Source organism: Bombina bombina, chromosome 1, assembly GCF_027579735.1.
Source record: "Bombina bombina isolate aBomBom1 chromosome 1, aBomBom1.pri, whole genome shotgun sequence".
Classification (NCBI taxonomy): Eukaryota; Metazoa; Chordata; class Amphibia; order Anura; family Bombinatoridae; genus Bombina; species Bombina bombina.
The window spans coordinates 1414506953-1414531450 of record NC_069499.1 but is presented as its reverse complement, the minus strand read 5'-3'; the positions used below and the strand labels follow the sequence as shown (position 1 = coordinate 1414531450).

The 24498-nt window shown below is 38.7% G+C and overlaps 1 protein-coding gene across 1 annotated transcript in view; it reads right to left on the bottom strand.

Annotated features, from left to right (window-relative positions):
• The window catches only part of INSRR (insulin receptor related receptor), a 365100-nt gene that overhangs the window by 313932 nt on the left and 26670 nt on the right, over positions 1 to 24498 (bottom strand). Inside the window, exon 2 of the mRNA XM_053705334.1 lies at positions 2428 to 2976. Within this exon, the coding sequence (XP_053561309.1) occupies positions 2428 to 2976 (549 nt within the window). The remainder of the gene's footprint in view (positions 1 to 2427; positions 2977 to 24498) is intronic.

Sequence of the window (24498 nt, the reverse complement as noted above, 5' to 3'; positions counted from 1 at the left end):
CCAGGCAATAGTATATTTACCTTGATATTGTTAGCAATTTAGTCAACTCTTTACATTTATGTATTCAATTTATTATATTATATACATTCTATTCCATTTTATAGATATAATACACATTAATACAACAACAACATTAATCTTCCTTCGTTAGATTGCAGCCCTTGTATATATCCTCTCTATGCAGCCTTAGCATATCTGACATAAATTCTATTTCCGCACTTTCTATCACACTTGTATTAGCTATAGAATATTTGACAGTCCTATCTGCATCTCTTTTATAAAGCTACAAGTCTTTGGTGTGCTTATTAGTGTATATTGATGACAGCACTTTGGTAGCTACTTAAGGGAGTGGGTGTGTGTACGTTTGTAACACCTAATTGGACACTTAGTATGAGGGAGTGAACACCCGGTGCCCAATCGGTGGGGAGGCTGAGGTTTTTAAGCTTGATTATAGTAAACCATTTTTAGCTTGGCTAAGAGTAAGGCGAAAGCCGAAACGCGTCAGCCTAAGTGTTTGACAGCCTCACTATTTTCTTTACCTGTATTTACCCAGGGGCATGTGTCCCCTACACGCTCACCTGTAAATTGTGTTTTCCAATAAATTCACTTGCTTTCATTTGATTCCGTGCTCCTCGTATTCCTTTCAAGCCTCAAGTATTTTCCATGGCCGGAGTGAGCACGGAGCGTTACAAGCTAGGCTGCAGAGGTTAGTACATTATACCGGAAGTACTTGGAGGACCGGAGACACACAGAAGCACATACCGAAGCTGTTCCAGGAAGTCGACATTCTTACGGAGAATTGAGCCAATATGATGCCGCTCCAGAAGGTACAATAGTGTTAACGGAGGATCAGAGGTATGTGCAAGGACTTATATTGGTAACTGTGCCTGTGCTAGTTTTTGAAAGTTAACCATGTACAACTTACCAGTGGTCTAATTCCTCCATTATATCGCACTAGGAGAGGAGAGAGGAATATCTCCCCAGTGCTTGAACTGTACTTCACGATATATCTAGTTTCCCACATCGGTTTGGTTCTGTGGCGTTCAGCAGTGACTCCTTATACACCGCTGTGTAGTGTATATTCACTCATTACACCAGTAGTCACACCATATATATATTTTTCCCTCATATTGCTTTTGTTTATCTGGATTCATTCCCATAGAAACCTCACAACAACTTATTAAGTTTTAATTCTAGACCGGCTAACTATATAGTGATTATGCAATATGTATTAAACTGTTGACATTTGTGCAATTCACATTAATATACACCAGCTTCTTTACCATTCAGTTACACTACTGAGAATAAGTGCTGGTAGCCTTATTTAGTAATTAATTTGTGAGGCATTACAATTTAGCTATTCCTTTGGATTTATCACTACATTAGTGGATATGAATCCTAACAATTTTTATATATTTGACAGTTAACCACTCAGTATTGAGGTTCTGTTCACATATGTAAGCCCAGCTCTCCATACTTACTAGCTGACGTTATTAGTCACTCTGCGACTTCCCAAATATAACCGGTATACGTAACCAGAATTTATTACTACTAGCATTTTAGTTTTACTTTACCCATTGTTTTAATAATGTTCTAATAAAGTTTTATGTTTTAATTTTTTATGACGTTAATCATTCCAGTCTCAATTTAATTCTAGGGTCTTATTTGAGTGCTTATATAGTATCACCTTTTCTGTCAAGTTTCTTTAACTGACAATTAGTGGAAATATACAAAAATGTGCCAGCATCAGAACCTACACCACTTGCCCCGAGCTTATCTTTTTCTATAATCATTCCGGCTAAATCTAGATTTTCATTAGTAGCAATGCTGTTTGTTTTTTCTAGTCTATGCTTAACTCTAAAAAATAATATCAAATACATATTTAAGCCTCCGTTTCCAGCGGCGCTGCTACCATTAAAAACATACTAAGTAATGTAAGACAACCAGAAATTAACTGATTGTATGGACCACAGCTATTATTATTCTTCAGTAAAATTATTAACATTTAACCACACTGTAGAACAACAGGATTTTGTTAGTATCCACTGATGCTAATAGCTTTAATGCAATCAATGAACAATAGCAAAATCTCATCTTTATAGATGGGAGCATTTTTAAACAATTAATCAAGATTTTTGACAATATAGTTGCGACCTACTCACTACAATGTCATAAAGCATTACAGTATCCTCTGACAAAGGTTGGCTTTTACCTATTTTCCAATGTCGCAGGATTTATGTACTACCCAAAACTGAAGATCTGCTATTTCATGTAATATTTAGCTTTAAAGCTAAATGTCTTTTCTAGCAAAGTTTGTCTCTACTACTGTAGCTAATTTACTTCTATGATGTAATACATTATCATTCCCCCACCACCTAAATGACTCTTATAGACGACTATCAGTGAGCATTATAAATGGGCTCTTACCTTTCTGACAGTAATTGGATGTCCAGCAGCGAGCTTCCAACACTCCATTTATGGACGTCTGCACACATGTCTCCTCTGTATCAAGTATACCAGGACAAACATCAGCACATTCCTCTGCTGGTTTGTTCCCCACTATATGATTGTTTTCAGCAGAGTCGGAGAGCAGAGCCCAGTCTATTGTATTAATATGACAAAGTTCCTGGTTGCGTTCAATACGAGCTGCCCCTCGTAGGATGTTGGTGAGACTGTGGAGACCAATGTCTCTCAAGTGAGGCATTTCAAAAATCACCAGTGAGTAATGGAAGAAGAGATCAGTGCCTCTGATAACAGAAAGATTTGGAAAGAGGACCCGGAGACTTTCTAAGCCATAAACACGGAAGAGAAGTAGGTATTCAGTGATCATGGTCAAGCGGGGGAAGCTGAGTCCTCTGAAGTCCTCTGCTTTGGTGCTGAACATAAGCAGAATCTGCAAGTTTCCTTGGATGATAGTGCAGTTTTCCAGCTTGTGAAACTGGGATATATCATTACGGATATCCATGCTGCCGCAAACTAAGAAAAATAAAAAAATCAGTTAGACAAATTATATAGATAGAGCATAACAATATTTTTTTAAAAAAATCAAATTTACATTTGTTATTAAGATTACTTGTATCTCTTTCTATTGTATCTTAAATGGATATGAAACCCACATTTTTTTCTTTCATGATTCAGATAGAGCATGTCATTTTAAGAAACTTTCTATTTTACTCTTATTATCAAATTTTCTTTGTTCTCTTGGTACTTGAAAAACCAGGGATGTAAGCTTGAGAGTCGGCACAATTTTAGTTCAGCAGCTGGGTAGCGCTTGCTAAATGCAGCCACCAATCAGCAAGCGCTACCCAGGGTTCTGAACAAAAAAAGGGCTTGCTCCTAAGCTTCTGTTTTTTCAAATAAAGATACCAAGGGAACAAAGCAAAATTAATAATGGGAGTAAATGAGAAAGCTGCTTAAAATTGCATGCTCGGGCTAAATCATGAAAAAAAAATGGGTTTAATATCCCTTTAAACTTTCGATTCTTCTAAGGATGCCAATCAAAAGAGTAATTTTTATTTTGACTTCAGTGCAAGGCTACAAAGCACAACATGTTTATTTTAACAGCTGGCTGTATTTTATATTGTCTTAAAGGGATACTAAACCCCAATTTTTCCTTTAACGATTCAGATAGAGCATGCAATTTTAAGCAACTTTCTAATTTACTCCTATTATCAATTTTTCTTCATTCTCTTGCTATTTTTATTTGAGAAAGCGGAATCTAAGATAAGGAGCAGGCCCATTTTTGGTTCAGCACCCTGAATAGTGCTTGCTGATTGGTGGGTAAATTAAGCCACCAATCAGCAAGCAAAACCCATGTGCTGAACCAAAAATGGGCCGGGTTTAGTATCCCTTTAAGGAGCATATTTTTTAGGTTCATTTTGTTTCTTAGGCAGATTTAACTTTCAACTTGACTAAAATAAGAAATGACATTTTGATACAAAACAAGCATCTAGTGCTTTGTTGACACTAAATGCACCCAATATTTTGGCATGGAGATCTAGATTCTTATAAAAATTGGAATAAACAAGTTGCTGTGCTAGACAACACACAAAGTATTAAACCACACCTTGCCTTGTGAAACACAGCCTGCCTGTTGCAACGTTGTTGTAATCATAATAAAAGGGGTACAGGATAAGTATGGCATGAGACATCAACAGGCTACAGATACTGATGTCCTGATAGAGCAGATCTGTTTATACAATAAACTAAAATGTATCTGTACTGTAAAAACACAAATGATTTAATGCTACAAATCAGTAGCTAATCCAAGTTCATTACCTTGAAAAATCATTTATGTACATCTATGCAGTTTAGTTAAGAAATATTTAGGAATTACCATGTCTGGGTAAACTTTAGATATCTCATTCAATTGTTTTTGTTGTGGTGGTAAATTTGGTTCTGGACAGTCAACTCTTGACATGCTACCAATAGTCTCTTTGCAAGGTTCCATATAAAAAGACTTTAATCATATAATGGCCATCACAAGGTCATATCTTCTTAGGCCTTTTGAGTTCTCTCAAAGTTATAAAGCTGGTTATACAGTACAATATTCATGACTGAACAACATTTGGCAATACGTATCACCCTGAAAATCAGAACAGAATTCAGTCATTCAGAATAGCTGATGTCTTGATTTATTACGTCGGTAGCTACCCAGCTGGCCCAGTTCCTAAACGTCAGCATATTCAAAAATGGAAGCTGCAATACATCACTGGCTGTGAACAGTATATTGTGTGCACCATATAAAGCAGCAGTTTTCTGTCTCACATAAGCAGAAATACGGCAGTTTGTTAAGTAAATTAGTTTAAGCAGCTTAAAGTGAATGTCAAGTTTGATGAATCAGTGCCCGGTTTTTAAAAATCCTATTAAAAACAGGGGCACTTTCATTCATCAAACTGTACATTTCACTCGTTCTGTTAAAACACTTAGCTTTTAATCTTGAAAGCCACTCTAGTACTTCCCCCGTCCGTCGCAAGCCTCTTAATATGTCAAAAATTACGAATCCGGATGCCGCATTCGTCATTGCTGACGTATGAAGCGGCGAGCGTCAGGGGGCGGGATCGCTGGAGCGGCTTTCAAGATTAAAAGATAAGTATTTTAACAAAACGAGTGAAATGTACAGTTTGATGAATGAAAGTGCCCCTGTTTTTAATAGGATTTTTTAAAACCGTGCACCGATTCATCAAACTTGACATTCGCTTTAAACAAGTTGTAATGGAGCAGTGTAAGTTTCAGCTGCAGACTAGCTTGTTTCCAAGGTAACCAGGCCGTGCAGGAAATGTAATCAACTACAGAGCACGTCTATACGGGCAGGTAGGCAGCTTTTGCTTAATTTTTTTGAATCCCTACACTTGATTTCTGCTAATGTAACAGTTTCCTTTGCTGTGTGCAGTATAATCTGTCTTGTAGCTGAGCAGGTGGCTCTAAACAAGTATTACAGCTGGTGAGAGTATGAAAATATTGAGCTGTGTGGGCAAGGAACAAATATTATACAGCTCATAAAAGGAAATGACAATACAAGCAAGTTCACTCTCAATTTTAGCGGCAGATTTTTCAATACATATATATTGCAAAAATGCTAATTTAGTCATTCTTTTTTCAATATTGTTCTGTGTTTTCTGACTACAGTATCCCTTTAGGTATGTATTTATTATGCTAATCCAATGAATGGTTAGTAATGACCCAGTCTGAAAAGTGTGGTAGTTAAATTTGACAGACAGAATTCCTACTACTATTAGATTAACAATTTAGGATTTACTTAAAGGGATACTAAACCCAATTTTTTTCTTTCATGATTCATATTGAGCATGCAATTTTAAGCAACTTTCTGATTACCTTCTATTATCAATTTATTCTCTTTCTCTTGCTATCTTTATTTGAAAAAGCAGGAATCTAAGCTAAGGAGCCGGCCCATTTTTGGTTCAGCACCCTGGATAACGCTTGCTGGTTGGTGGCTACATTTAATCACCAATCAGCAAGTACAACCCAGGTGCTGAACCAAAAATAGGTTGGCTTCTAAGCTTACATTCTTGCTTTTCAAATAAAGATAGCAAGAGAGCGAAGAAAATTTGATAATAGGAGTAAATTAGAAAGTTGCTTAAAATTGCATGCTCTGACTCATTAAATAAAAAAATGAGTTTACTATCCTTTTAAAGGGATATGAAGAACATACGATTTTGTGATTCAGACAGCATAACACTTTTAAAAATGTTTCCAATTTACTCCTATTAACAAATTTGCTTTGTACGCATAATATTCTTTGTTGAAGAGATACCTAGGTAGGCATCTGGAGCACTACATTGCAGATGCCATCTAGTGTTCTTGCAAATAAATAACATTCTTGCAAAGCTGCTGCCATATAGTGCTCCAGAAATGGGCAGGTTCCTAAGCTTATATCCCTGCTTTTCAACAAAAGATACAATGAGAACAAAATAAATGATACAAGTAAATTAGAAATGTGTTTAAAAATCACATGCTCTATCTAAAGCTGAAAGAAACATTTTGGGCTTCATATCCATTTAAATGTTTTTATTAGGAGGAAGATGCAGAATAGAAGGTGCAAAAGTAAACTGTTCAGATGCAATCAATGTATGACCGTTCTGGGTTTATGTCATTTTTAAAAGAATGATATTGAAATTTTGTGGGGTTTAGTAAAGTGGTTAGCTGTTGGTTAGGCTGTAATTGGGCATTGCAGGGGGATTTAGAGTCTCACAGAGTGCCAAGAATAACCATGATCAGAACAACAAGACAGGTTAACCTTCCACACCTTGGTGTAAATCCATCTGGTAACAGGCTTACGAGCCTGAATCAAAGTATCAATTACAGAGTCAGAAAAGCCTCTCTGACAGAGAATCAACCGCTCAATCTCCAAGCAGTTAAACAGAGCAATTGAAGATTTTCATAAAAGAACAGACCTTGAGATAGGAGGTCCTGCCTTTGAGAAAGTCGCCATGGAGAAATGTTGGACATCTGCCCAGCTGTGCCGGAGCTATGATATTCGCCAATACCTTTTCCTGTTTGAGGCATGCTACCACTCTGGGCAGAAGGACAATTGGAGGAAACAGATCAACTAGATGATAACTCCAGGGCATCTATCAACTCTGCCTGAAGATCTCTGGATCTCAACCAGTATTTCAGAAGCTTGTAATTCAAACGGGAAGCCATTAGATCAATGTCCAGAAGACCCCATCTGGTTATCAACTGACTGAAAATCTCCTGATTCTGTGACCATTCCCCTGAGTGAATTGTTTGAGGGCTCAGGTAATCCGCCTCCAAATTTTCCACCCCCGGGATGTGAATGGTTAAGATTAAACACCGGTTCCTCTCTGCCCAGTTCAGGATGCAAGATACTTCCCCCATTGCTAGGAGACCCCCTAATGATTTATGTACACTACTGTTGTTATTTTGTCCGATTGAAAGTGGATGAAAAGAAAAACGTGAAGCTTAGGCCATTCTAGTAAAGCATTGAAGACTGCTCTGAGTTCTAATACATTGATTGGCAAAGTCACCTCCTGAGTTGACCAGAGACCCTGAGCCCTTCCAGAATCCTACACAGCACCCTAGCCTGACGTCTGTTGTAATTATCTCCCACGCAGGACGGAGGAAGCCCATGCACCAAAAAACTGGATCAGGAGACATCCACCATTAGAGAGATTGTCTTGTGGATGGGTCTAAGTGAATCAACTGAGACAGATCAGAGTGGTCCACATTACGCTGCCTTAGCATGCATAGTTGAAGAGGTCACAAATGAAACCAAGCAAACGGTATGGTGTCGGATACTGCCACCATAAGAACCACAACCTCCATACACTGTGTCACTGATGGAACAACCATTGACTGAAGTTTCCGACACGCCAATTGATGTTTGCTCTTGCGTTGATCTGTTAGAAACAGTTTCATGTAAACAGAGTCTATAATTACTCCCAAAAAACAAACGTTCTTCTGAGATACGAGAGAGCTTTTGGCAACGTTGACCTAACCATGACTGCAAAGTAACCAGAGTAACCTCTCGGTGTAAGAAGTTGCTAAAGATAAAGAAGGTGCTTTAACCAAGATATCGTCCAGGAGCTACTGTTACTCCTGTGCTCTAACCACGGAAAGAAGGGCTCCCAGAACCTTGTAAAAATCATGGAATCAGTGGCCAGACCAAAAGGAAGTGCAATGAATTGTTAATGTCTGTTTAGAAAGGCAAACTACAGAAACTGATAGTGATCCTGATTAATTGGAATATGTAAATACGCATCCCTTAGGTCTACTGTAGTCATGAACTGACCTTGATGCACCATTTGAAGGATTCATCTGATAGGTTAAGCACCTTGAGATCCAAAATGTGTCTGATAGTTCCCTCCCTTCTTTGAAACAATTAAGTTTTTTAATAAAACCCCTTTTCCTGTTCTGTTGATGGTTAAGGGACAATGACCCCATGCTCTCCAACTGTCAGGGTGCCAGGAATCAGACTGAGATGAGAAGTGCAAAAATAATCACACCTTTATTAATAGCAAAAAACAATAAAAAGTCCACAAGTCAAATAAGCCAGGAATCAAAACCAGAGCTGGTAGTCAGATGAGCCGAGTCAGGAGCCAAAGTGAATAGTCAGACAAGCCGAGTCAGGAGCCAAAGCGAGTAGTCAGACTAGCCGGAATCAGGAACAAGGAGAACAGCAGAGTCAGGAACAAGCCAGGGATCAGGAACCATGAGGGACGTCAGACAGCCAGGTAATACACAGGAGCTCTCACAAACAGAGGCCCTTTAAAAAATAAGTGATAACATCACAATTCTGAGACTGCATCCTGTCTCACACGGATGATGTAAACCTGTCTCACACGGATGATGTAAACCAGTCATAAAAGAAAGTGCAGAAAATGAGCAGCATCACACAGTATGCACCAGAGTCAGCAAGAGAGGTGAGTAAAAACATAATTTATGCTTACCTGATAAATTCCTTTCTTCTGTAGTGTGATCAGTCCACAGGTCATCATTACTTGTGGGATATTAACTGCTCCCCTACAGGAAGTGCAAGAGGATTCACCCAGCAGAGCTGCTATATAGCTCCTCCCCTCTACGTCACCTCCAGTCATTCGACCAAGGACCAACGAGAAAGGAGAAGCCAAGGGTGTAGTGGTGACTGGAGTATAATTTAAAAAATATTTACCTGCCTTAAAAAACAGGGCGGGCCATGGACTGATCACACTACAGAAGAAAGGAATTTATCAGGTAAGCATAAATTATGTTTTCTTCTGTTAAGTGTGATCAGTCCACGGGTCATCATTACTTGTGGGATACCAATACCAAAGCAAAAGTACACGGATGACGGGAGGGATAGGCAGGCTCTTTATACAGAAGGAACCACTGCCTGAAGAACCTTTCTCCCAAAAATAGCCTCCGAGGAAGCAAAAGTGTCAAATTTGTAAAATTTGGAAAAAGTATGAAGCGAAGACCAAGTTGCAGCCTTGCAAATCTGTTCAACAGAGGCCTCATTCTTAAAGGCCCAAGTGGAAGCCACAGCTCTAGTGGAATGAGCTGTAATTCTTTCAGGAGGCTGCTGTCCAGCAGTCTCATAAGCTAAACGAATTATGCTACGAAGCCAAAAAGAGAGAGAGGTAGCAGAAGCTTTTTGACCTCTCCTCTGACCAGAGTAAACGACAAACAGGGAAGACGTTTGTCGAAAATCTTTAGTTGCCTGTAAATAAAATTTAAGGGCACGAACTACATCCAGATTGTGCAAAAGACGTTCCTTCCTCGAAGAAGGATTTGGGCACAAGGATGGAACAACAATCTCCTGATTGATATTCCTGTTAGTGACTACCTTAGGTAAGAACCCAGGCTTAGTACGCAGAACTACCTTATCCGAGTGAAAAATCAAATAAGGAGAATCACAATGTAAGGCTGATAACTCAGAGACTCTTCGAGCCGAGGAAATAGCCATTAAAAATAGAACTTTCCAAGATAACAACTTTATATCAATGGAATGAAGGGGTTCAAACGGAACACCCTGTAAAACGTTAAGAACAAGGTTTAAACTCCATGGTGGAGCCACAGCTTTAAACACAGGTTTAATCCTGGCCAAAGCCTGACAAAAAGCCTGAACGTCTGGAACTTCTGACAGATGCTTGTGTAACAGAATGGACAGAGCTGAGATCTGTCCCTTTAAGGAACTAGCGGATAACCCCTTTTCTAAACCTTCTTGTAGAAAAGACAATATCCTAGGAATCCTAACCTTACTCCAAGAGTAACCTTTGGACTCGCACCAATATAGGTATTTACGCCATATTTTATGGTAAATCTTTCTGGTGACAGGCTTCCTAGCCTGTATTAAGGTATCAATAACTGACTCAGAAAAACCACGCTTTGATAAGATCAAGCGTTCAATTTCCAAGCAGTCAGCTTCAGAGAAGTTAGATTTTGATGTTTGAAAGGACCCTGAATCAGAAGGTCCTGTTTCAGAGGTAACGACCAAAGTGGACAGAATGACATGTCCACCAGATCTGTATACCAAGTCCTGCGTGGCCATGCAGGCGCTATTAGAATCACTGATGCTTTCTCCTGTTTGATTCTGGCAATCAATCGAGGAAGCATCGGGAAAGGTGGAAACACATAAGCCATCCTGAAGGTCCATGGTGCTGTCAAGGCATCTATCAGGACCGCTCCCGGATCCCTGGATCTGGACCCGTAGCGCGGAAGCTTGGCGTTCTGTCGAGACGCCATGAGATCTATCTCTGGTTTGCCCCAACGTGGAAGTATTTGGGCAAAGACCTCTGGATAAAGTTCCCACTCCCCCGGATGAAAAGTCTGACGACTTAAGAAATCCGCCTCCCAGTTCTCCACTCCCGGGATGTGGATTGCAGACAGGTGGCAAGAGTGAGACTCTGCCCAGCGAATTATCTTCGATACTTCCATTATTGCTAGGGAGCTTCTTGTCCCTCCCTGATGGTTGATATAAGCTACAGTCGTGATGTTGTCCGACTGGAACCTGATGAACCCCCGAGTTGCTAACTGGGGCCAAGCCAGAAGAGCATTGAGGACTGCTCTCAATTCCAGAATGTTTATTGGAAGAAGACTCTCCTCCTGATTCCATAGTCCCTGAGCCTTCAGAGAATTCCAGACAGCGCCCCAACCTAGTAGGCTGGCGTCTGTTGTTACAATTGACCAGTCTGGCCTGCTGAATGGCATTCCCCTGGACAGATGTGGCCGATAAAGCCACCATAGAAGAGAATTTCTGGTCTCTTGAATGGAATGAAGGACACGGCATGCATTTTGAAGTTTTGTTAACCTGTCCTCTGTCAGGTAAATCTTCATTTCTACAGAATCTATCAGAGTCCCCAGGAAGGGAACTCTTGTGAGTGGAAAGAGAGAACTTTTCTCTTCGTTCACTTTCCATCCATGCGACCTTAGAAATGCCAGTACTATCTCTGTATGAGATTTGGCAGTTTGAAAGCTTGAAGCTTGTATCAGTATGTCGTCTAAGTACGGAGCTACTGAAATTCCTTGCGGTCTTAGTACCGCCAGAAGAGTGCCCAGAACCTTTGTGAAGATTCTTGGAGCCGTAGCCAGTCCGAATGGAAGAGCTACAAACTGGTAATGCCTGTCTAAAAAGGCAAACCTTAGATACCGGTAATGACTTCTGTGAATCGGTATGTGAAGGTAAGCATCCTTTAAATCCACTGTGGTCAAGTACTGACCCTCTTGGATCATGGGCAAAATTGTTCGAATAGTTTCCATCTTGAACGATGGAACTCTTAGGAATTTGTTTAGGATCTTTAAATCCAAGATTGGCCTGAAGGTTCCCTCTATTTTGGGAACTACAAACAGATTTGAGTAAAACCCTTGTCCTTGTTCCAACCGCGGAACTGGATGGATCACTCCCATTAATAAAAGATCTTGTACGCAGCGTAGAAACGCTTCCTTCTTTGTTAGGTTTGTTGACAACCTTGACAGATGAAATCTCCCTCTTGGGGGAGAGGATTTGAAGTCCAGAAGGTATCCCTGAGATATGATCTCTAACGCCCAGGGATCCTGAACATCTCTTGCCCAAGCCTGGGCAAAGAGGGAAAGTCTGCCCCCCACTAGATCCGGTCCCGGATCGGGGGCCCTCAATTCATGCTGTCTTAGGGGCAGCAGCAGGTTTTCTGGCCTGTTTGCCCCTGTTCCAGGACTGGTTAGGTTTCCAGCCTTGTCTGTAGCGAGCAACAGCTCCTTCCTGTTTTGGTGCAGAGGAAGTTGATGCTGCTCCTGCTTTGAAATTACGAAAGGAACGAAAATTGGACTGTCTAGCCTTGGCTTTGGCCTTGTCCTGAGGCAGGGCATGACCTTTACCTCCTGTAATGTCATCAATAATCTCTTTCAAGCCGGGCCCGAATAAGGTCTGCCCTTTGAAAGGAATATTAAGCAATTTAGATTTAGACGTAACATCAGCTGACCAGGATTTTAGCCACAGAGCTCTGCGTGCCTGAATGGCGAATCCTGAATTTTTAGCCGCAAGTTTAGTTAAATGTACTACGGCATCTGAAATAAATGAATTAGCTAACTTAAGGAATTTAAGTTTGTGTGTGATGTCATCTAGTGTGGATGATTGAAGTGTCTCTTCCAGAGACTCAAACCAAAATGCTGCTGCAGCCGTGACAGGCGCAATACATGCAAGAGGTTGCAATATAAACCCTTGTTGAACAAACATTTTCTTAAGGTAACCCTCTAATTTTTTATCCATTGGATCTGAAAAAGCACAGCTATCCTCCACTGGGATAGTGGTACGCTTAGCTAAAGTAGAAACTGCTCCCTCCACCTTAGGGACCATTTGCCATAAGTCCCGTGTGGCGGCGTCTATTGGAAACATTTTTCTGAATATAGGAGGGGGTGAGAAAGGCACACCGGGTCTATCCCACTCCTTAGTAACAATGTCAGTAAGTCTCTTAGGTATAGGAAAAACGTCAGTACTCGTCGGTACCGCAAAATATTTATCCAACCTACACATTTTTTCTGGGATTGCAACTGTGTTACAATCATTCAGAGCCGCTAATACCTCCCCTAGTAACACACGGAGGTTCTCAAGCTTAAATTTAAAATTTGAAATGTCTGAGTCCAGTTTATTTGGATCAGAACCGTCACCCACAGAATGAAGCTCTCCGTCTTCACGTTCTGCAAACTGTGACGCGGTTTCAGACATGGCCCTTGCATTATCAGCGCACTCTGTTCTCATCCCAGAGTGATCACGTTTACCTCTTAGTTCTGGTAGTTTAGCCAAAACTTCAGTCATAACAGTAGCCATATCTTGTAATGTGATTTGTAATGGCCGCCCAGATGCACTCGGCGCTACAATATCCCGCACCTCCTGAGCGGGAGATGCAGGTACTGACACGTGAGGCGAGTTAGTCGGCATAACTCTCCCCTCGTTGTTTGGTGAAATATGTTCAATTTGTACAGATTGACTATTTTTTAAAGTAGCATCAATACATTTAGTACATAAATTTCTATTGGGCTCCACTTTGGCATTAACACATATAGCACAGAGATATTCCTCTGAATCAGACATGTTTAACACACTAGCAAATAAACAGCAACTTGGAAATACTTTTCAAAGTAATTTACAAATAATATGAAAACGAACTGTGCCTTTAAGAAGCACAGAAAATATTATAACAGATAAAATAATTAAGTTATAGCATCAATCTTTGTCAGAATATACAGTTTTAGCAAAGGATTGTTCCCCTCAGCAAATGATAACTAACCCAGGCAGCAGAAAAAAATACACAAATAAACGTTTTTTATATCACAGTCAATACAATCAGCACAGCTCTGCTGTAATGATTACTTCCCTCAAAAAAGACTCTTGAGATCCCTGAACTCTGTAGAGATGAACCGGATCATGCAGGAAGAAAATGAACCTCTGACTGAGTTTTTCTGATGCATAGTAAAAGTGCCAAAAATGGCCCCTCCCCCACACACATAACAGTGAGAGGGATCAGTGAACTGCTCTAATTTAAATCAAAACTATTGCCAAGTGGAAAAAAAGTGCCCAAAACATTTTTTCACCCAGTACCTCAGAGAAAAAAACGTTTTTACATGCCAGCAAAAAAACGTTTTACCTCAATAATTAATTGTCATTTAAAACCTATTGCAAGTCCCTGCAAAATAGGTTAAGTCTATGTATACAGTTTAAAAGCCAGAGAAGTACCATTTCCCAGAAAACTGAAGTGTAAAATATACATACATGACAGCCTGATATCAGCTACATCTACTGCATTCAAGGCTGAGTTTACATTATAACGGTATGGCAGGATTTTCTCATCAATTCCATGTCAGAAAATAATAAACTGCTACATACCTCTTTGCAGATTAATCTGCCTGCTGTCCCCTGATCTGAAGTTTACCTCTCCTCAGATGGCCGAGAAACAGCAATATGATCTTAACTACTCCGGCTAAAATCATAGAAAAACTCAGGTAGATTCTTCTTCAAATTCTACCAGAGAAGGAATAACACACTCCGGTGCTATTATAAAATAACAAACTTTTGATTGAAGATATAAAAACTAAATATATCACCATAGTCCTCTCACACATCCTATCTAGTCGTTGGGTGCAAGAGAATGACTGGAGGTGACGTAGAGGGGAGGAGCTATATAGCAGCTCTGCTGGGTGAATCCTCTTGCACTTCCTGTAGGGGAGCAGTTAATATCCCACAAGTAATGATGACCCGTGGACTGATCACACTTAACAGAAGAAATGGCTGCCAGCAGCACATGGCAAACAAAGCACGGAAAAAACCCTGACACCAACTCCTTCACACACAGTAGAAAGGCACTTCTTTTCTCTGGTTGTTTGGAAATGTGAGACAGAATGGAGGCTGAGATCTGAACCCGATCCTGTAACCTTGAGAAATTTCCAGTACACAGGGATCCTGAAAAGAACGAGCCTATGCCTCCCGAAAAAGGCAGAGCCTGCCCTCTACCGGAGAAGAGTCCGGAACAGAGGCCGCACCTTCATGAAGACTTTGCAACAAGTCCAAGAAATCTGCAACTGACTCAAACTGGATTTGGACGCCTGGTAGTCTTGGATTGTATTCTGCAAAGAAAAGGATCTCTGAGTTTTGTTCTGGTGAAAGAGACAAAAACGTTCCACAGATCTACCCTTAGGTCGGGATTTTTTATCCTGAGGAAAGAAAGCTCCCTTGCCTCCTGTCATGTAAATAATTGAATCCAAGCCAGGGCCAAAAAGAGTCTTACCCTTGAAGGCTAAAGACAATAAACAAGTCTTTGATACCATATCAGCAGATCAAGACTTAAACCAAAAGGGCTGTTCATGGCATTAATGTGAATAATCCCCTTCAATAACAAAAGATTGTAGCTGAGATTTAAATACTGGGTTGAATTCTGAGGTGAGGTATCATAGCCGCAACTAGCCTTAAAGGGCCAGGCTCCCCTAAGTACAGAGCCCCTTACCTAGCCCCAATAATGAAGGCACGCCTAAGATTTGCCTAAAAGGTCCCCAATGAATACCCTTATAAAAAATAAAGGGCTGATCAAAGGCCATTAGTCAGTAATAGGACACCGCAGTACATTGCCTGCAGTGTAGATTTGTCCACTTAGCCCTGTGGCTCAGGGGTCCCTCCAAGGCATGTAAGACAGGCATAAGACTTACTAAGCACAGTTGCCATTGTCCCCACATACACACCAAAGGTGTCATCAGTCCTGTCAGTTCCTAAAAGACAGAGAAATGAATGCAGTGAGCACTTTGGTGTTAAGTCCTGTCCTGTATCCTACAGTGTAGGACTTAAAGGGACAGTCTAGTCCAAAATGATTCAGATAGGGGATGTCATTTTAAACAACGTTTCAATTTATTTTCATCACCAATTTTGCTTGTTCTCGTGGTATTTTTAGTTGAAAGCTAAACCTAGGAGGATCATATGCTAATTTCTTAGACCTTGAAGGCCGCCTCTAATCTAAATGCATTTTGACAGTTTTTCACCACTAGAGGACGTTAGTTCATGTGTTTCATATAGATAACATTGAGCTCATGCACGCAAATTTACAGAGGAGTGAGCACTGATTAGCTAAAATGCAAGTCTGTCAAAAGAACTGAAATAAGCCGACAGTTTGCAGAGGCTTAGATACAAGGTAATCACAGAGGTGAAAAGTGTATTAATATGACTGTGTTGGTTATGCAAAACTAGGGAATGGGTAATAAAGCGATTATCTATGTTTTAAAACAATAAAAATCCTGGTGTTGACTGTGCCTTTAACCAGGAGAAGAACATACACCTGGCCAGAACAGGGGGATGCTTAGGAACTTCCCAGCTACACCTTTGGCCTGCTTTTGTGCAAAACTCTTTTGGAATGTTATAAAAAGCCCCAGCCATACTCTCCTATCCCTCTCTTTCAGGAACTATACACTGAGGGAGAAAATAAGTCATTTTAATTACATAACACCACTATGCTTGCCCTCTCCTTGACAAGGCAAAGAACTACTGGGAGGGAAGGGGAAGTAGGAGGGATACTTAAATCTCTGGTGTACAGTGATTTTGCCTCCTCCTGGTGGTCAGGTGATGCAATTCCCAAGAGTCAAGTTGTTTAAAACTGCATGTCCTATCTGAATCATGAAAGTTTCATTTTGACTAGACTGTCCCTTTATGTGTTCAAATCCCTCAATCTTAGCTCCCTTAAGCTCTAGAAACCCCCAAGATCAATTGCCTGCTCTTTCAAAGGTGAGCAACTAAGGGGTAATAAAGTCAAATCACATTCTTTTTTTAATTTTGACTTGACTGTCCCTTTAAGAGCTGAAATAACTTCAGACTAATTTTCCAGATTGTGCTGTTGATGATGTTTGAGCTGAAAGGAAAGTCAACTCAGTAGATGGGGCTGTGTTCTCCATCACTGTTAAACTGTGGGTGTCACAGTTTGTTGCGATTTGCTTGATTTGCCTAGTTTCTTCTGTCTCTAAGGATTGTTTTTAGTGTATAAATTGCAGTTGTTTTTACCCGTAGAAGCAATAATATATGCAATTAGTAATATATTGGAAGGAAAGAGCTCTCTGCCACTGCTGGTCAGGTCAAATTCTCAAAATTAGCAGGGATTCAATTAGCATATGATGCAGAGTGTAATTTACATTAAGGAATTGAATATTTGAAACACTGGTCCTATAAGTAATAAGTGTGTATTTTATAGGGATCAGTTTTGACCTACAGATATAAATTTGTAGGTAATTGAGCTCAAACTTATTAGATAACTGCAAGTGAGTAGCTGCTGTTACCAGAACCTGTATTGTAATGTACGCTATTGTACTCTACAAGAGGTTCCAAGTGTTAACAGCTGTACTAAAAGTAAAAGGAACAGCATCTAAGCAAGGATGGTCAGGTTAACTGCATAGATCATTTGTTGGCTCAGCTCATGCAGTGATAGGTTTGTTGAAGTACTGAAAACACAGGTGTATATGGTAAACCGAACAGACCAGAAGATGGGGCCATAACATTCCAGAATGTATAATACATTTTAAACTTGCTGAGACATCACAGTTGGTGCAATAGTACTCCTGAACTTCAGACAACAATTCTTTCACATGAACTGCCCCCCCCCCCCCCCAATAAATAGCACAGCTTATTGTTTCAACACAAGATTAGGTCCTCATGACACATATTAAACATTCCAAGACAGCTTATAGTTTCATGCTGGTTGTTCTAATCAGATATTGTTCATTAAAGGCCCGATTATCTAGATGTCTCTGGCCTAGAGAGATTCTCTAAGAAATCTCGCCAATGCTATGAAGCCCTGGTGGAATTCTCTAAAGTCAGTTTTTACACTATGTCTCACAAAGGGGCGTTCCCTGCATGTAAAGGGCCATGAAGCCCAAAACATTTTGTTCATAATTCAGACAGAGCATAACATTTAAAAAAAGAAAACATTATAATTGACTTCTATTATAAAATTGCCTTCATTTTCTTGGTATCTTATGTTGAAGGAGCAGCAATGCACTACTTTAAGCTAGCTGATACATCTGGTGAGCCACTGACAAGAGGAATATATAGAAACATAGATATTGACGGCAGATAAGAGCCATAGGCCCAGCAAGTCTGCCCGATAGCCTTATGCTTGTCCCAGGCAGCCAATAATCACCAGCTCGTTCCCAGTAGTGCATTGCTGCTCCTGAGACTACCTAAGTATAGTTTTCAACAAAGGAACTTGAGCAAAATGACATAATAGAAGTAAATTAGACAGTTGTTGAAATTCTATGTTCAGTCTGAATCATGACACTTTAATGGACTGCCCTTTAAGTATATGAAGTTAATACATACATTACAACAGGGCTTACAAAAAAATAATAATTAAAAAAAATGGAAATATTGAAATAAAAATATAAAAAATGTATTCTAAAATTGCATTAAAATCAAAACAAAATAGTTTTGCTAAAATTATATTTTATGGAAAAATTTAATTATGCAGAAAAAAAACGATTTAATACACAGTAAAAATTGTAATAAAACTACACTGAACCTACCAAAATGCTGTGAAATTTGTACATATAAGTACGAAATTCAAAAGTGTATTGTTCTCCTTACTATGAATATAATATCTGCTAACAACAGGGTAATACGGATTTGTATTGGCTGCAGTATCGCATTTATAAAGTGTGCGCCCTTGGTGCCCACTTACTTCACCCAGCAGTTTCCATTTCCAGCAAACTTCATTTCTTACTATGCCGGGAGGCATCTCACAACTAGCTCTAGGTGGTTATTAGGACTTACTGAGTTCCTGCACTAGTGAAATTTCCAGTTGTTTGTTAGGAACTGACATGCATACACACACATATAACACAATAGAAAATGACAAAGAGAGTCCGAGCTTTAAGGTGAAAGTTTAAAAGTTCAATATTTATTCAAAGCTGCAGTAAAAGTTAACATCACCATCAGCTAACCAACAATCATCCCATACACATTATATATATATATATATATAAAAAAACAAATATATACGCAGATATGTATGCATGTGCGTATTATATAGTAGGTTAGATATCCTTTAAAAAATTGCTTTTGCGGTCATACCTAAAGACCCTTATAGCACTCTATGTGCACAGCCTACAGAATCTGGGTACTGTAATCTAAATATAATATCATTTTACAACAGAGAGGATGTCTTTCAGCAAAACTGATGGGGGAAAAAGAACTACAGTATTAACCAGTCTAAACTATGAACATGATTCTAGACATGATTTTACACACATAAGGCCAGATTACAAGTGACGTAAGTGAAGTAAGCTTTTTGTGCGTGTCGGGTTGTACTCGTATTATAAGTTGAAAGTAAACCGTTTTCGCTTGCGCCATAGCCCGACGAGAGTAAAAGCCGAAACTAACACCCAACTTGTGCGCAAACCTGATCGCATATTCTTAAGTGCACTAACTCGACATGAAAATATGAATATTTCATATTCCAATGTCCTTCACCTAGAAGAATATGTTCTATTTATTCATAAATACATAATTCTACAAATAGCTGATTATATTTTGGTACAATATATATACTGTGTGTATATATATATATATATATATATATATATATATATATATATATATATATATATATATATATATATACACACACACATACATACATACACACACACACACAGTATATATGGATATATATATAGGAATATCTATTTATAAATATTTAGAAAATATTCTGTTATGTGAAGAACATTGGAATGTGAACCTCTTTACAGTAAATACACAGTATAACACTTTATTAAATATGAATATTGCATAAATTTGCTTTTACGTGTTTTCATCTACTTTTTAGCAAAGGTGTCCAATGCAATTACTTGACAAGTTCATTACTTGACTTACTGTTTTGAAAAATAATAAAAGGTTTTCTAGGACTATGCATACATACACACACTTCCTTAGAGATGTATGTCTCAATGTCAAAGCCATTAGCCTGCCTTTTTTTCCCTAACACCTGAGATCTCATATCTTTGAGCCCTTATAACTTGTGTGCAATATTTTTTAAATAATTTGTATTAGATGGTGTTATTATGAGTGTAACTGTACTTTGTAATGTATTTTTGATGTGGTTTGTAACACATTTTTGTTTTTCGAAACAGTTAACCAGAGCTCTTAGGATGTGGTAATCATTCTAGTTTATTCATTCTCGCTTAAATAGCAATTGCGCTTAAGAGATTGAGTTTACTTTCAACTCGTAATACCAGCGGTAAGCCAGATGAGCACAAACACCCGCGATAAACCCCTTATCACTTGTGCGCAAATGTTTGCACTCCACTCGTAATCTGGCCCATAATTATCGTACACACTATCAGATTAACTCCTGGGAACAGGTGTTTACATTCTCCCTGGAAAAGGCTTTCAAGGACAGAATGCCAGTTTCTTACATGGACAATATGAAAATTGTAAACAAGATTAACCAAGAAATTCCAGATGCAGATGGCCACAGTGTTTTAGTTTATTAAATAAAAATAGTACCTGTTAATCCTTCAACACCATCTGAGCTAATATAAAATTTGAGCTTTTTTAGTAGTTAGAGATGCCATCTGATGAAAGACCCCCTTAATACCCCCAATGGAAGACTTTATTATCCTTGTATCTCATCAGAAAATGTATTTCCCATTATTTAACAGTATCTTTTAGTCTAGATATTACTAGGACATGTGCACACATTGAGGCATGTGGTCTCACCTGAGTTTTAGGTATTCTGACCACTACATGCGTGCACATTATCCTGAACTGTTGCATAAATTTTAGTGGGAATACAAAGCACAGATTGCTAGCTCTTCTATCAGGCCCATTTATCAAGTTCCGTACGGAGCTTGAAGGGCCGTGTTTCTGGCGAGTCTTCAGACTCGCCAGAAACACAACTTATGATTGAAGCAGCGGTCTAAAGACTCTGAGCAGGCGGACAGGAATCGCCGGAAATCAACCCGATCGAATACGATCGGGTTGATTGACACCTCCCTGCTGGCGGCCGATTGGCCGCAAGTCTGCAGGGGGCGGCTCTTGTGAGCTGCTGGTGCAATGTTAAATGCGGAGAGCGTATTGCTCTCCGCATTTAGCGAGGTCTTGCGGACCTGATCCGCAGTGTCGGATCAGGTCCGCAAGACCTTTGATATATTGGGGCCTATGTGTGCTAAATGCACCAGAAATACCAGAAGATTACGCAGACATCTTTTTTAGGTTCCAAAGATCAAAACAAACTACTTCTTTTTTCATTTAGAATAATCCTAGACATGGACCAATTTCAGAGGTTTCAAATGTAAAAAAACAAAATGTATGTTTCATTCTGTTTGAATCTACTGTAGAATAGTTAAATCTAGTGGAGGAAACAGATCAGCCAGAATGTCTCAGAAAATTGATACTACTTAGTCAGAACATTTCGCTCACTGTGACAAAATAGATCCAATCTGGTAACGTGATTAGAATTCAAAGGAATGTCTAATAAACATTGTGTAAATTTGTGCAATAATTATTGGTAGAATGGGAAAGTTAACATTGTAATTCTTAAAGGGATATTAAATCCATAGTTAAATCACCATAAAAAAACACAACAATGCAATGTGAATGCACTATTTAACTCTGCTATTTTCCCTTTAAAGTACACCTGCAAATTCTCTATTTTAAAATTCTCCATTCAATGCATCTTGCTTCTAACTGGCCACTGCATGGGAGCATGTCATATTTTCAAAGGAGTTTTAAAGTGATATCTCTTTGGATTCTTGGATGATATCCGACCTTGATTTGGTTTTGTCAACTTCAAAAGTTCATTAAAGAGACAGGAAACACCAACATTTGCTTTCATGATTTGGATAGAACATACAATTTTAAGCAACTTTTCATTTTACTTTAATGATCAAATGTGCTTCACTCTCTTGTTATCCTTTGCTGAAGGAACAACATTGCACTACTGGCAGTGAGCTGAACACATCTAGTTAGCCAATCACAAGAGAAAAATGTGTGCAGATCAGCAACTAGCTACCACTAGTGTAGGATACGTGTGTATTCTTTTTCAACAAGCGATGCCAAGAGAACAAAGCACATTTGAAAAAAGAAGTGAATGTAAAAGGGTCTTAAACCTGCTCTATCTAAATCATGCAAGTTTAATTTTGACTTTCCTATCCTTTTAAGCACCTTATTTTTCTTTAGCGTATAGAAAACAAACACCATAGGTACAATGTTAACTACAAGTCTGCAATGAAGAATGTGAGAAGCATTTACTATAAACAAAGAATATATACTTGCTGACCTACTGGTGAACCACAAACAAGGTGAGCTAGCAGAGATTCTTATTTTTCTATTTCCTATGAGAAGCAGAATGCAAACGATTGGCCATTTAGGGGCACGCTTTTTCACACAAGAGATTTTAAACTAAAACTTAGGGGCCACAAAGACATCCTTTCATCTTCTTCCATCTCTTTATCACACGTTTGAGCGATCAATAAATGGGCATAACAGTCAAAACTAAAATGTGCATTTATGCCAATACAAATGTATTGCAAACAATGTCTCTATCCAAAATCCTCTCATGCATTGTTCAATTTTTACCATTATGTCCTTTTCACAAAAGTTTTTAGTACTTTAATGTGTACGCCTCTCCCAAAGATATACATTAATAATATTACAAAATGAAAATACAGTCACAAAATAGCTCAAAACTGTTGGAGTTAAAAGTATAGCAAATCACTACTACACATAAGAAAACTAACATATAAGCAAATACATTTATAGCAAACTGATTTTCAACCCACAATGAGGTTATGAAAATCTCTACAAAAATTACATTATACAACTGCAAAACATAGTCCCTACAAGAATCACAAAATATAAATACAGCAATTTACCTAGAAAATGGCAATTTTGCATTAAAAAAAAACTATTTTTACACTATGCACAAACAAAAAAGGTGCTATCCAGTTATAAAAAGGAACTGCTACTCAAATTTATGTTTTTCACCACCAAATTTCAGCTTATAGCACCATTGAAACTTTCTGAAAGATGAAGCCCCATACTGATTTTCACAAATTACTGGACCAACACCATTAAAGGGACAGTCTAGTCAAAATTAAACTTTCATGATTCAGATAGCCCATGAAATTTTAAACAACTTTACAATTTTACTTTGATCATCAAATTTGCTTTGTTCTCCTGGTATTCTTTGTTGAAAGCTAAACCTAGGTAGGCTCATAAACTGATTTCTAAGCCTTCAAAGGCCGCCTCTTATCTCAGTGCATTTTGACAGATTTTCCCAGCTAGACAGCGCTAGTTCATGTGTGCCATACAGATAACATAGTGCTCACGCCCGAGGTAATAACAAAGGTAAAAAGTGTAATAATTTAACTATGTTGGTTATGCAAAAGTAGGGAATGGGTAAAAAAAAAAAAAGGCATTATCTATCTTTTTTAACAATAAAAATTCCGGAGTACACTGTCCCTTTAAAGGGACATGAAACCCAAAACTTTTCTTTCATTATACATATAGAACACACAATTTTAAACAACTTTCCCGTTTACTCAAAATTGCTTTATTCTCATGGTATGCTTTGTTGAAAGAGGCATGTACATGCAGCCACAAATTAACCTCCCAGTAGTGCATTGCTGCTTCTGAGCATACCTAGGTATGCAGTTAAGCAATGGATACCAAAAGAACAAAGCAAAATAGATAATATAAGTGGAAACATGTTTAATTGTGTGCTCTATCTGAATCATGAAAGAACATTTCTGGGTTTCATGTCCCTTTTTAAATCTGTTTGTGTGTGTGAAATTGCAGCAAACATGTAAAAAGGTGGGAGGTTTTTGTTAACATAGAGATGACCAGTAACATTTTTTACTGACAACAGTGATATCATCCACCACTGAATTTAGATAAGCAGCTAGATAGAACTATAGATATCTAGATAAAAAGATAGCTAGGCAGACAGATATATTTAGTTTCACTAACATTTAAAAAAAAGTCAAGATATCAAATTTCTTTAAACAATAAAACTTGTTATAATAATAATAAACTGTCATTTGTTGTTGCAACAAAATGTTTGGCCATAACAATTTTATATTGCACATAACCTGTATTGACATAAAATAAAAAAAGAGGAATGGAATATTTATAAACATCTTTTGAAAATAGCTTGTTAAAAGACCGGTAAGCACACAATGTAGCCATCAGCAACAATGTATGTCATATCTCCATATGGTAAACATAAGCGCAAGAGGCGTCATGATTTCATAAATACTTCACACACACACTTTATGCTTCCACATTTAGCATCAGTTGCTCTTCTCAAAACACCAAACAGTAGTATTCAATAATATATTATTCAATAAAATTGTGTGTATATGGGGGGCGGAGCCTGCAGCCTAACTGTGAGGACGTGTGGAGAAAGAGCTCTGTAAAAAATAATTATTATAACCCGTTTACTCCTCCTAAACCCTGCGGTTTTGCCCACAAAGAACCTAGGGTAGTTGGTGGAGGCACCTGAAGCCTGTTTTTGTCCGTTTTAAACGAAATTTGAGGAT